Source organism: Anas platyrhynchos, chromosome 2 (genome assembly GCF_047663525.1).
Source record: "Anas platyrhynchos isolate ZD024472 breed Pekin duck chromosome 2, IASCAAS_PekinDuck_T2T, whole genome shotgun sequence".
NCBI classification, from domain to species: Eukaryota; Metazoa; Chordata; class Aves; order Anseriformes; family Anatidae; genus Anas; species Anas platyrhynchos.
In genome coordinates, this window is record NC_092588.1 from 88,728,749 (window position 1) to 88,741,470 (window position 12,722).

The following is a 12,722-nucleotide window of genomic DNA, read 5'->3' on the forward strand; positions in this document are numbered from 1 at the left end:
TTTGGTTTGTATTCTTGGCTTTCTTTTGTTGCCAAGTCTTGCTGATCCTGTTAGCTTTGCATATTCACTTTTTATTTGAAACTCTATGAACATGCACAGTAGGATATCTGTCCATGCAGATATGCTCCCTGCTTCTCACGTACTTGGTACTGTCAAAATCCACTTTCCTTGTTTATTGGTTCCTAATTTTATTTTAAAATCCATATTTTTAGCACTGTTGAAATGTATAACTCTGACAATAATCAATACAGTGAAATTGATAGTTCTATCAGCCCAGAGTGAAATGTTACCAGATGACAGAGCTCAGAGGACATTTTATAAAGCCATCTTTTCATGGTGTACTGATATATTCCCTCTGATGAAAGTCTGAGAGTAGCATACGAGAGCCTGAGAGTACTATAAATTAGTTCTGTAAGTGGAACGTGTCTAGAGCACATAAACAGAGTTTTGTCTAGATAAACTCTGTATCTATTTGTTTCTTGATGAAACAGAACAGTATAATTCATACACCTGAACAAAGTAACAGTGCTTCATTCAGTACATAAAATGTTGTTCCTTATCAGTGCTCTCTTTTCAGAGGTTTGCTACATCCCCTGTCATTAAGATAGTTATGACTCAACCACAAAGTCTGAAGACTTAGAACATGTAGGATTTGAATTAATGTGCATGGCAGACAATTTGCATTTTATTGGTGTTGCTCATTATCCAGACTGAAATAACATCAAATAACTAAATACCTTACTCCAGTACAAACAACATAATTCATAAAATCTACATTTTACTCCTATATGTGGCACACACTTCTGAAGGTACCATTCCTTTTCCTGCATTAGAATATATGTTCCGCACTTCCAAAGAGTTGTTGTATCTTGGTACCTCCTACACGCACATGTCTTCAAGTAGTTAGAAGTCTGCATTGTTCTGCAATCAATGTTTAAACATTTAGTTTATCTCCACATTTAATCTATTTCATGTTGTTACTTTGTTAGAAAAACAAACCCTATATTTAAAATTAGAATATTTATTTCAGACTCCATTGTGCCCATTCTGAAGACTTGCAGTTTTGATCATTACTGAATAATTATGTTACACAGAAGCTTAATTGGCCCAAATACATACTGCAAGAAGAAAAACGTAACAAATACAGCTCTTGATGGAAGGTATCAGTTACAACTAAAATATTTATTATATGGGAAAAAATAAATCAGTTGTGGGATTCGCTATTTTTGCTCAGGCATATCATTTATATATTTACAAGTGTGTCTCTGCAGAATTTTTTTTCCTTGAAGATGATTTGTTTGTTCCAAGAGATTTATTTTATTTATTTATTTTTCAGAATATTCTTTTGCGTTACTACAAATAAGTTGCACAGTTAAGACTGGAAATAATTTGCATAGATTGTACAGTGGTTCCTGAGAAATGCTGCAAGAGCACCATGTAAGTTCTATGCTGCATTAAATCTGCAGATAGAATTATAAAAAAGAAACTGAAGAGTTTTCTTCATGTGAAAAACATCATGAAATAGCTTGGAGAAAAGTAGCGTATAAGGTTCATATAATATATTTTATATATACCTTTATATATAAAACATTTTATATATAAAGGTATAAGATATATAATATATATATTTTTAGTATTCTAAACAACAAAATTAAGAAGATGCCCATAATCCCTACCAGGTAAATAGTTTATGACACAGCCTCTCAAGTGAATACTTCTTTGTAAGAGTATTATATTAATACACTTTCAGGAGTTACTTTCCTTCTCACTGAGGATGTTTAACAGAAGTAGTAATGACCAGCACAACACTAATTAAATACTTATATTTATTTTTCGATAATACAGTATTTTCTTCTCCATAGAGGAATAAAAAGAATTGCTCATTAGAAATCACTGAAAAGCTGTCAACATATGCTGCTGTTGAATTTGTTGCTTCTTTTCAAAGACAATCTGCTTTAATATCATTCAGAAACATCTCTGCTGCCTACAGAATAATTAACCTTTTTTCCCAAACCTAAAACATAACAGATCCAAGGCACATAAAGCTGTATTAATTTCATTAAACAGTTTTAATCCAGTACTCAGTACAGAATATACCACACCAAAAGGTATAAGAATTACTATTTGTAGAGAAAGTTTATTAAGGATAAAGGTAGATAAGGCTATTGCCAGAAGGTGAACTGCTCTGCTGGTGAAGATTATAGTTTTGATTTCCTCTGAAAGAAGCTGACAATAGCATTTAGACATTCATCAGATAACCATCTCTCCTTGAGTACTTCACACTCTTTACTGTTAACTGCATGGAGCTTCTCCTTTTCCATACTTCTTAACAGTTGCTTTGACACTGCCAAGGACTGAAGGAGAAAGAGGAAAATAATATTTGAATGCAGTGAGGAACATCAGGAAGTTATGTTCTCAATATATTCAGATTTCATAAAAAATAGCACAATAAACACATCAGAAATCAAACTGAGCTGTATTAACATTGCACCTTCTAGCTGTTAGTCAATCTTTAAGCTGAAAGTAGACTACTACATTTAATTACTAAGAGTAATAAGGTGGAGGTTCATGGGGAGCAAAACAGCAGCCTACTTAGTAGGGCTCATAATCAGAGTAGGTGAGCATAAGAAGTGAAACCTGTTCAGCTATCTGCAGTGTCAAATGTAATTGACATTATCAGGAGTTGGCAGAAGTATCTCCTCTTGTCCTGCGTAATGTAATACAATTGTAACTTAAGTAGTCTTGCAAAACCTAAACTAGTGAGCAGGATGACTGAATTCAGCAAAAAGTAAAGTCAAACAGCTTCAGCTTGAGCATCCACAGTGCACAGTTAGTACAATAAATATCGTAGAATCAGTGGTAAACTGATTAAACATAAACTAATGCTAAAATAAAAAGCTAAGATAAGCAATCCAAACTGTACCTAGCCTGCAAATGGATTAAATTGCTAATTTTTAAAGGCTTTTCAGCCATTGAGTCTCTGTGTAAAGTGCATTGTATTAAATTCAGGCAGAGTAGAAGAGAAGTATCTGTCACCTGGCAGCAGAGGGACAGATCTGTGCTTGAAGCAAAATACATTCAGCTTTGTTATTTCAGTTAAGGGTGACAGGATGAATTTGGCAGGAGGGCTGGGAATGCTAGAAGCTTACAAGATAGAGAAGAATTTAGAGTACTGACATTTTTGGGGAGGCTCGCATAAGCTTTTAACCTTTCCCAAACTTCCTTCTGGAAAGTCCCATCGGGGAAAACTTCAGTCACAAGTCCCCAAGCACAGGCTTGAGCAGCAGTCAGCTTTTTATTGAAAAGCAACATCTCGTTTGCCTAAATAAAAAAAAAACAGAATGTGAGTCAACAGGACAAGACTTACGGAATGTGACAGGAAAGATACAAGCTTCCAAGTCACATTTGTTTCAGTCTCTTGCTTATTACAGTCTGCCCTCTGAAAAGGGCAGAGAATCACAGATGAGGATCGAAGGGATCTCTAGTGGAAACCTCCTCCTCAAGCAGGACACAGTCCTGGGAAGCCTGTTAAGTTTTGAGCAATTCCAAGGATGAAGGCTTCACATCTCAATGAATAGACTATCCTTGATGCCTTCACATTTATGAAGCACTTGCTCTACTCCTTACACATTTAGATCCTACTCAACAGAAACACGTTATATTAACATAAGCAAGGATATCAGCTAGGTTTAAACCATCTGGATTTTATTCTGTGGGAACAAGAAAGCCTTATTTCTATAGCAGACAGAGAAAATAAGCCTATGAAAGAAAATCAGAAGGCCCGCGTATGTTACAACAGAATAGATGACATCAAAGGTCTGCAAGTTAATGAATAAATCAATTGCATCACGCTGATGTCTGAAGGAATGGCTGAATACACTAACTTCCCACAAGGCTAGCAGAAGCAATTTTGGCAGTTGCTCCCTTGCCTCATAAAGACAGTCTACCAAGATATTTCTTGTGTGCACTCCATTTTCTTTTTTTTTTTTTTTTTTTTTTTTTTAAAAGAAAAAACCAACACATTCTTTACTTCATTTCCTCCTATAGCTGGAAGAAAGATACAACCTTTCACTGTATAGAAACAGTCTCAGAAAGGTGAAGGACACCATAAAAAAGAAAACTTCCAAGTGTCTAAGGTGTTAAGGTGCCTGTGCTGATGCTGTCATTATATTTTTTTTAATCTTTGGTTCAAAAGATGTGAACTGGAGTTCTCCTCGAGGACTCTTGTTGTGACTCCATTTGCTCTAACGTTTGGATGATACCAACACACAGAGGTCAGAAGGTCCCATGTATATTGCAGATGTCCTTACCTTGGCTAAGCCCATGATTTTTGGAAACAGGTAAGAAGAACATCCTTCTGGACTCTGTCCAAGTTGACTAAATGGAGTATGAAATGTAGCCTGGAAAAATTAAAAAAAAAAAAAAAAAAAGAAAAAAACAAAGCAAGGCTTACAACTTGAGCATGAGACTGAAGTGCTAGGATTTAGTTTTAATTTGAAAACTTCTACTGTAAAAGAATTCACCAGAAATACATTTGAACCATTACCACAGTAGGTTTTAAATATTATTTGGTAACACAGCTTCATCCTCTCAATGCACACAAGAGCTGACTTAGTCTGTATAACTCAATTCCCTTATCATTCCCATTGATGAAATTACATTATTTGAATGGAGTGCTTGGTAAAATTAGTCTGCACATGCAAAATCTTTACAGAAAGGATGCTCATACACATCTGCCCTAAAAGTTATTAAATGCATAGCCCAAATAGCTTACGATGTAAAAAGAGTTTTGCTTTCTGAAGGCATACTAAATTTATTCTACTGCTGAAAAACTCAGGTCATTGAATCCTCTCTTAAATTTTATGGAATTTTGAAAAAAATCTGTGGCAGAAATGTATCAATACCCTAACTGCAAGTTAAAACTTAACTACAGAAGTTCATGTTTTGACAATTCACATCAATTTTAAGCAAGGAAGACAAAAGGCGTGCCATTTTAAAATATGAACTGATAGATGAAGAGCACACACTACTAATACAACTTTCACTGTAATAGAAGGTAACTATCTTGTACTGTAACGTGGATGGCTATACTGTAGGACAGATCAATAGGTTTCCTAACAAAAATGGGACATTGAATCATTGAATGTCTGTAAGAAAGTGTTAGACAGCCTTTGCAGGGATACAGGCTAGTGTAACTGGTCCTGCTTTGGCATGGGGTTATAAAATGGTGCTCCAGGAACTGGAGCCAAATCCAGTGCAAAAGGCATTCATATCTGACATTCACACCACTCCACCCCCCAGGATGTCAGGCTGGGCCATGCACTGCTCCATAAATGTGTCTGCTTTGTAAATACCTGGCTGGGAATAAAACCAGAGCCTGGATACAACAAACTTGGGCACTTCTGAAGTAGGCCATTAGTGCCTAAACCAAACGAGTGGAGAATGTGAAAGTAAAATATAATTTGGACAAAGCTGACCTTACTGTATAAAGTTCACAATCCTGCAAAGGGAAGAAGATTGAACAGTCATCTTTGAGAAGACCTCAATAAAACTGTACATAGGAAAGCTTTGTGAGACCCTACAGAAATCCTCAAGCAAGAGCTGTCCCTGTGCAGATAGGAAGGTACTAACTAACAGAATTGTCCCAGCTAAGTCACAAGCTCTTCACTGACTTTAAATACAAGTACACAGGAAGTGAAGACTACATCAAATGACCAAGGATGAAACTAATATAGGTATACAGAGATTAAAAAAATAGAAATACAGAGTAAAAATAAAATGCATTTACCAATTATTATGCACATGAGTAGTAAAAGGAAGTTTAAGTATGAATCTCAAACTATTCAAGATAGAATGATACTACCAAGAGGACAAAATATTTAATGATTATTTGGATTAAATTTATGGATGCAGCAGATACTATGCTGAGTGGGAAGTGATTAAAATTCAAAATAGCCTCAATAAATTGGACAAGTAGGAAAAATGCATTATTTACTATGGACAAGTTTGGCAAGAGTAACTCCGTATACAATATGTGATAGGAACAACTCTTTAACTGGCAACTCTACAGTAAAGAATCCAGGGGTTACAGTAGATCACAAGTACATAAATCCAGTGACATTCTGGGATGTAAAAACAGAAATGTGCAAAATGTGGAGTTTTTCTGTTCTACTTTGCATCGGTAGGACACAAGCTGAAGTAATGTGTCCAGTTTCTACTATTATCATCACAGAATGGATTGAGTTTGAAGGGACCTCAAAGCATGTACAGTTTCATCCCCCGGCCATGGGCAGGGACACCTCCCACCACACCAGGTTGCCCAAAGTCCCATCCTGCCTGGCCTTGAACACTCCAGGGATGGGGCATCCACTGCTTCTCTTGGCAACCTGCTCCAGTGCCTCAAAATGCCCTCAAAGTTAAATTTCTTCCTTGTATCTGATTTAAACCTACCCTCTTTTATTTTAAAGTCATTACCTTTTGTCCTATGCCTACCTGCCTGTGTAAGAAGTCACTCTTCATCTTTTTTGTTAGCTCCCTTTATGTACTGAATTTATTATGCTTAAAGAGAGACATGGAACAACTGGAAAGAGTACAGAGGAATACAACTGCAGGCCTGAGAAAGCACATGAGGAAAAACCTAAATGAACTGGGGCTGTTCGACTGAAAAAACAACAAAGAGATCAAGAGATATACATGTATCTAACAGCCTAAGTATATACTGAAGGTTATTGCAAAGGAGGATGAAAATAGTCTGTCAGACCCAAGAACAAGAATCAATATGTTCACCTTGCAGCAAGAAAAGATCAGATTGGAAAGGAGGAAGAGGGAGAATCCAACAACCTCCTGGTAAAAGAAGAGATCTACGGACTGGAATAGATTGAATACATCACGTACATTATGCTCGTGCCTATGTCAGGAGTGACACAGCCATAGCTGTGTCCCTCTGTGCCCCTCTTTTGGGGCAAGTGGGACCTTGCAGCTCAATTTTCCTAAGTCTCATAGTGACAAAGCCAATCCAGCAGAAACTTTGAGGAAAAATCTGACACAGTGCTGAAGCAGGAGTCAAAGTACTATTCATCACAGACACTTATGCAAGCAATAGCTCACCTAAAATTAATTAACACCTTGGGTTAAGTTCTGTTTAATAACCTTACACAGACAAACAGCAGAGAGCATAAAAAATAAACTATATAATGTAATTCTGTGCTATACTTTAATTTATCTTTTGGTTGTATATTTGGCAAATTATCTTAGAAGGAATCTTGAGCTGGATAAACAAAGCTTTTGAATTTATCTTATAACACAGATTAGATGAAATACCAGATACTGCTCTTCAATTCCATAACAATATTTTGTCTCTCCCTCCCACACCTGAGAAGGGCCCCTACAATTACCATTTCACATCAACTACCCTTTGCTGTACCCACTGATACCATAAAGAACACAGTAAAGACTTTCTAAACTGGAGTCAGTACCTTGATAATCATAGCTACAGCACAGCAATTCCATGCATGTTAAGCACTGGTTGATGCACGATGCTACGCTGGTAATTAATAAAGGTGTCCCTCAATGTGATAGAAAAAGCATTTACACATGTGTGCTCTTTTCTGTCAGACTACCCCGCAACAAATAACATTTGCTACACAAGGCGCCCTAAAGACTTTTCTTGGGATCAGGACTGTAAAGTACTCACCCTGTCAGAAGCGTAGACAATGTCACACAACCCAAGGAGTGTTACAGAGATCCCAATAGCTGGGCCATTCACCACAGCAATCAGTGGTTTAGGAAAATCAATAAAAGAACTCACGAACTCCCTATGAAGAAGGAGAATCAGAATGTAACAGTGAGATACATCCTAGTCTCTTTCGTAAACCAGAAACTAAGACTGTTTCAAAACAGTCTTAGATACTGCAAAAAAAAAAAAAAAAAACATAAGCTACAAAAAATACTACATAACACATATAAAAAAAATACTACAAAAACCATAAGCTCTATCCTATGCAGCACGTTGTACACCCTGTCCCAAATGAATACTAAGAAGGAAAATAAGAGCTATTTGAAATACCCGTGTCTCCTTTCCAACAGAGAATCAAACACGTACATTAACCTCTCAGTTACTGAAGTCAAGTTCTTAAAATGCCATTTTCTTTAGTGTTACTGAATACAGCTCACAAACTAAACAGTCTTTGGCTCGATCTATCCACCTGCCTACATATTCATCCCAATTCTACTCTTGCAATAGCCTTTACTTCACAGATTTCTATTCTACACTGAAGCCCCAGCAGATACAAAAGTTGTGATGCTAATATAACAAAGAATTCCCCAGTGCTGTTCTGAAGAGGTTTGAGAAACATTGCTTTGTTTCTTCTGACAGCTACTACTTCTTCCAAGAAGTGCAAAATATATTCTCAAAAACATAATCTTTTGATAAAGTGAACATTGTTGTAAAGACTTCGCTTCTCTGGCATCTCTTTGCATCCATTGTGCTTGTGTAATATTAACAGCTTAAAATATACAGTCTTCCCACAAAATCTAGAAGAAAGATCATGAAATGCATGCAAGACTATGCATCATATTAAATACCCTACAGATCACTGCACACTGGAACACTTGCCAGATCCTGCTAACTACTGTTTTTGCAATAGATTCGGAATCCATCATTATCACTTTGTAACAGGCAACTGTGATCCACAGACAGCTTGCCTAAGAAAAGCCACAACACTGAGCACTTCACTTGCAGTTCATATTTGAATTATAAATCTTAAATATTATTTGCCTTTCTGTGTATTTCAGATTTTACATCAATTGCAAATGCTTGAGAAAGCAATCCAACCTGCAAATATCTTTCGGATGTAATAATCACATACAGAAGTAAAAAAGATGAAATCTACTTAAATAGAAAAGGAAAAAGTTATGAAATACACAGTCAAAAGCATGTCTTTGTCAATGTATCTGCATGTACTTTGGGAGTTAAAAAAAAAATCTAGTCTATAGCATCACCGTACTTAAAAAGATTACTTTACAAGATTTCTAAAACACATCACATTTCTTCATTTATTTCAGGTGAAGAATGCTACTTTTCCCACTCTTTTTTGTTTATATACATGGTGAGTTTTTAGGCACAGTCATCTAATAGGACATATCGTAGCATAAGTGGGGCCCCACTGTCATGTTTTCTAACAATGCCTGCAAATTATATTTTACCCATCACAGTAATTTATGTGTGTATGAAACCAAGAGGTTCTCGAGTAATTCTGCTCCAATTACTTGAGTAATACTGCTCCATCTTTTGCCATCTTCTCCATTTCATTGGGTTTGACATTAGCAAAATTATTCAGGTCATTTCCACTAGTATAGTACTCTCCATTTCCTGCAGAGAACAGATGTAAATAAATGCACCAACGGTTTCTGAGTAGGTAATAGAAGAAAATCTTTCATTTTCTACATTTACAAAAGAATTTAATTAAATGCATCTAATGCTATTAAGTAATTAGAGAGAGTGTCTCAAAGTATAAACAGTACCTTAAAGGACATCTACAGTATAAAATGTGTTGACTAATGTTTTATTGAAAAACAAAGGGTTAAAAAATGTTAAATTCAAAAGATTTAAGAGGAAAAAAATCTATTTTCTGTAACATTGTCAGTTGAGAAATACACATATTTTCTTTCCCTGCGTACTTGCTCAGTGTTTTTTTTTTCTGAGCAATCAATTCACAATCATTCGCATAGTAACAAATTAGAAACTTCTCTTTTTAAACGTGAAAATGGAAATGTAAGTTTGCACATCTTCCTTCATTCCCCTTCAAACTGTGAAAGGACTCAGTATAACCCTTTTAATATGTTGTGCAAGTTTCACCTTCATTATGACACACTAAGAAAACGGCGGAGCATTCTAAGGATAAGAATGACATCACTGCATTGAAATCATGGTACTGAAAGATGTATTTTTTAATAAGAAACAGATATCCTACTAGGGAAAGTATAAGAGAGTTTGAGGCACCACGAAAACACAAAGAGTATTTAAAAGCTAGACTACATGATTTAATTGTCCAAATAATCCTAGGTTCCGTAAGGACATTCATAAGATGGGACTTCTCATTGTTTAGCACATCCACTACTTTATGCTGCAGTGCTCTTAACGATTACTTGAAATGGGACATGAATTTGGGCTTCCCTTTCACATTATAGCTGCAGTCATCTGGCTGTACACATCACACATCTGGTGACTGGGATTTGTATCAGCTGGGCCAGGTTGCAGCTTCTGTGGTAAATCCATTCCTATGGCTGCCACAGAAGAATCAAAGTGAAGTATCAGTTTTTCTGATAAATATGTAAATAGGTAAATATGTAGTGTAAGCTTTCTCTTGGGCATGCCAGAGCAGGATTTGAGGGGCTTCCTTTTAATATGTTCCAATGTATCACAGAAGTAGAGAAAATTGACTAAATCCATAGGAATGAGCTCCAAAAGCAGTAGCGAAGATGCCACAGAGCAGATGTATTGGCTACTCAAAAGTAATAAAGTCCTCATGAGTATCCCATGTCTATCTTCTGATCTCAGAAAGATGTTTTGATGTAACAGCAAGCTTGCTGAAGTATCTTAAACACCATCTTGAAAGAATTTTGCCAAAACACTTTCAAAAAAAATCTTTTGTCTATACTAGAGGAAAGAATTTTCCCACTTAGGTAATTCTGTCTTAGTCTAAACATAAGATAAATAGTTTGTGTCAGTAGTGTACTTTTGCATACAACAAATCTAAGAAAGGCATATTAAGTATTGTACCTGTAATAACTGCTATGGTAGAATCATCTTTGCCAGCTTCATGAAGTGCTTTGATAATTTCTCTGTACATCTGCATAAAAGGTAAATCAACAAATTAAAACTGTGATGCTGTAAAAGACCATAAAAAGAAGATTCACACTGACAACAAGGAACCTGAGTGACAGTTTAATTATGGTCCATTTAAGTATGAAGAAAATTTCCATACACAGAAAGTTAAGTATTGCATTTGAAGTATTATTTCTCACCATAAAGACACGTGCTTGCAATACTCAGACTTCAAATGCAAATCTCAAGGTCAAAATAAGGTCCCTTAGAAAATGCACATTCATGTGAAACAGTTAATTTTAAGACCTGAGAAGCAGTCTAAATGGGTAAAATAATCAATTAAAGAATTAGCTGCAGTGGGGTGAAATCCCTTTTCTGGTATCTTTGCAGTTCTGAAATAGGATGATCATGTTATTTCCAACAGCATAAATTTCCTCATGGAGATAACCATGAGAACAGGACTATTATCTAGACCTACATATGACACTGCTAAGCCAAAGTAGGCTGCATATATGCTGTGTTACAAGCAAGGCTGCAGTCAAATGTTATCTCCATAAAAGAAGCTAGCCTTCTTGTAGTTTGCCATTTTAATTTAGCATAGACCATAATGTGCACTAATTTGGGAAGGGGGGAAGGAAAGATTTAAAAAAGACACAGAAAAGCCCAATTTGCAAAATATTAGCAGAGTAGTTTGATTTTGTACTGGATCTTCATTCATAGGAGTCATAGGAGTTAACACACTAAGCTCTCATAAAATTCAGACCATCAGCCTTCTAAACCTGCTAAACCTGTAGCAATGGCTCTTGAAAAACTTAAGTAACTTAACCAGGAAAGAGAAAACAAAAAAAAATCAATAAGTCTCCCAAATTCATTTCTTTACCTGATGATTGATAGCATTTTTCCTTTCAGGTCGGTTGAACATTATCTTTGTGATATTGTTTTTGGTGGTAACAATTATGGTTTCATAGCCACCATGTCTGCTCTCTTCCGGAGAAGCATCTTTTGTCTGGCCAGCAGATTCTGCAGAGATCAGACTTGAGACAAGTTCAGTATATTTCTGTCTAGCATTATCCTGTAATAAAACAAAACAAATAAAATAACAATACACAGTTATCAAATGCTGGAATCTGAACCACTTTGTTATGCTATTCATGAAATTAGTACCTACAACAACAAAAGGGGAAGAATGCTCTTCAGGGCAAAACAAAAAGAAAATCTCCAACAGAAAATACAACAGAAAAAAAAAAACTCCAACAGAAAAATGTTGCTGAAATGGGTACATGACATTTTTAAATTGTTTGAAGAACTAATTATGATTTAACATAAGCATGACGTACAAAAGTTTAAAGTATTCTGCCTCCTTATTTCTACAGTAAGCAGTGATTTAAAGGAGCTTGTTTTTTCAACCTATTTTCTTGAAAAGTTAATATACTTTGAACACCTCTGTAATCTTTAGCATATTAGATTTATTCCCTCTCTACAACAACTTTAAGAATAAGTTCTTTTCCTTAGGTGTTTATTGGCTATTACTAAAAGAAAACCAAACCAAATAAAATGAAAATGCTAAACATACCATCACAGAATCACAGAACTGTAGGGGTTGGAAGGGACCTCAAGAGATCATTGAGTCCAACCCCCCTGCCAAAGCAGGTTCCTTAGAGCAAGCTGCCCAGGTAGGCATCCAGATGGGCCTTGAATATCTGCAGAGAAGGAGACTCCACAACCTCCCTGGGCAGCCTGTTCCAGTGCTCCATCACCCTCATGTAGATGTAGAGCGTAGGGATATGTTTTAGTGGGGACTGTTAGCGTTAGGTCAGAGGTTGGACTCGATGATCTTGAGGTCTCTTCCAACCTAGAAATTCTGTGATTCATTGTGAAGTTCTTTCACATGTTGGTG

At 36.1% G+C, this 12,722-nt stretch overlaps 1 protein-coding gene across 6 annotated transcripts in view; it reads right to left on the reverse strand.

The window, feature by feature from the left end:
- Window positions 1–1,812: 1,812 nt before the first annotated feature.
- Window positions 1,813–12,722, reverse strand: part of ECI2 (enoyl-CoA delta isomerase 2) — a 30,253-nt gene continuing 19,343 nt past the window's right edge. For all 6 annotated transcript variants that reach the window (XM_005010716.6, XM_027451623.3, XM_027451624.3 and 3 more), the window contains 7 exons: window positions 11,706–11,897; window positions 10,781–10,850; window positions 9,268–9,370; window positions 7,694–7,814; window positions 4,311–4,400; window positions 3,178–3,321; window positions 1,813–2,354 (listed from right to left, as the gene is read on the reverse strand). In XM_005010716.6, coding sequence (XP_005010773.3) covers window positions 2,199–2,354; window positions 3,178–3,321; window positions 4,311–4,400; window positions 7,694–7,814; window positions 9,268–9,370; window positions 10,781–10,850; window positions 11,706–11,897 — 876 coding nt within the window. In that variant the 3' untranslated portion in view covers window positions 1,813–2,198. The remainder of the gene's footprint in view (window positions 2,355–3,177; window positions 3,322–4,310; window positions 4,401–7,693; window positions 7,815–9,267; window positions 9,371–10,780; window positions 10,851–11,705; window positions 11,898–12,722) is intronic.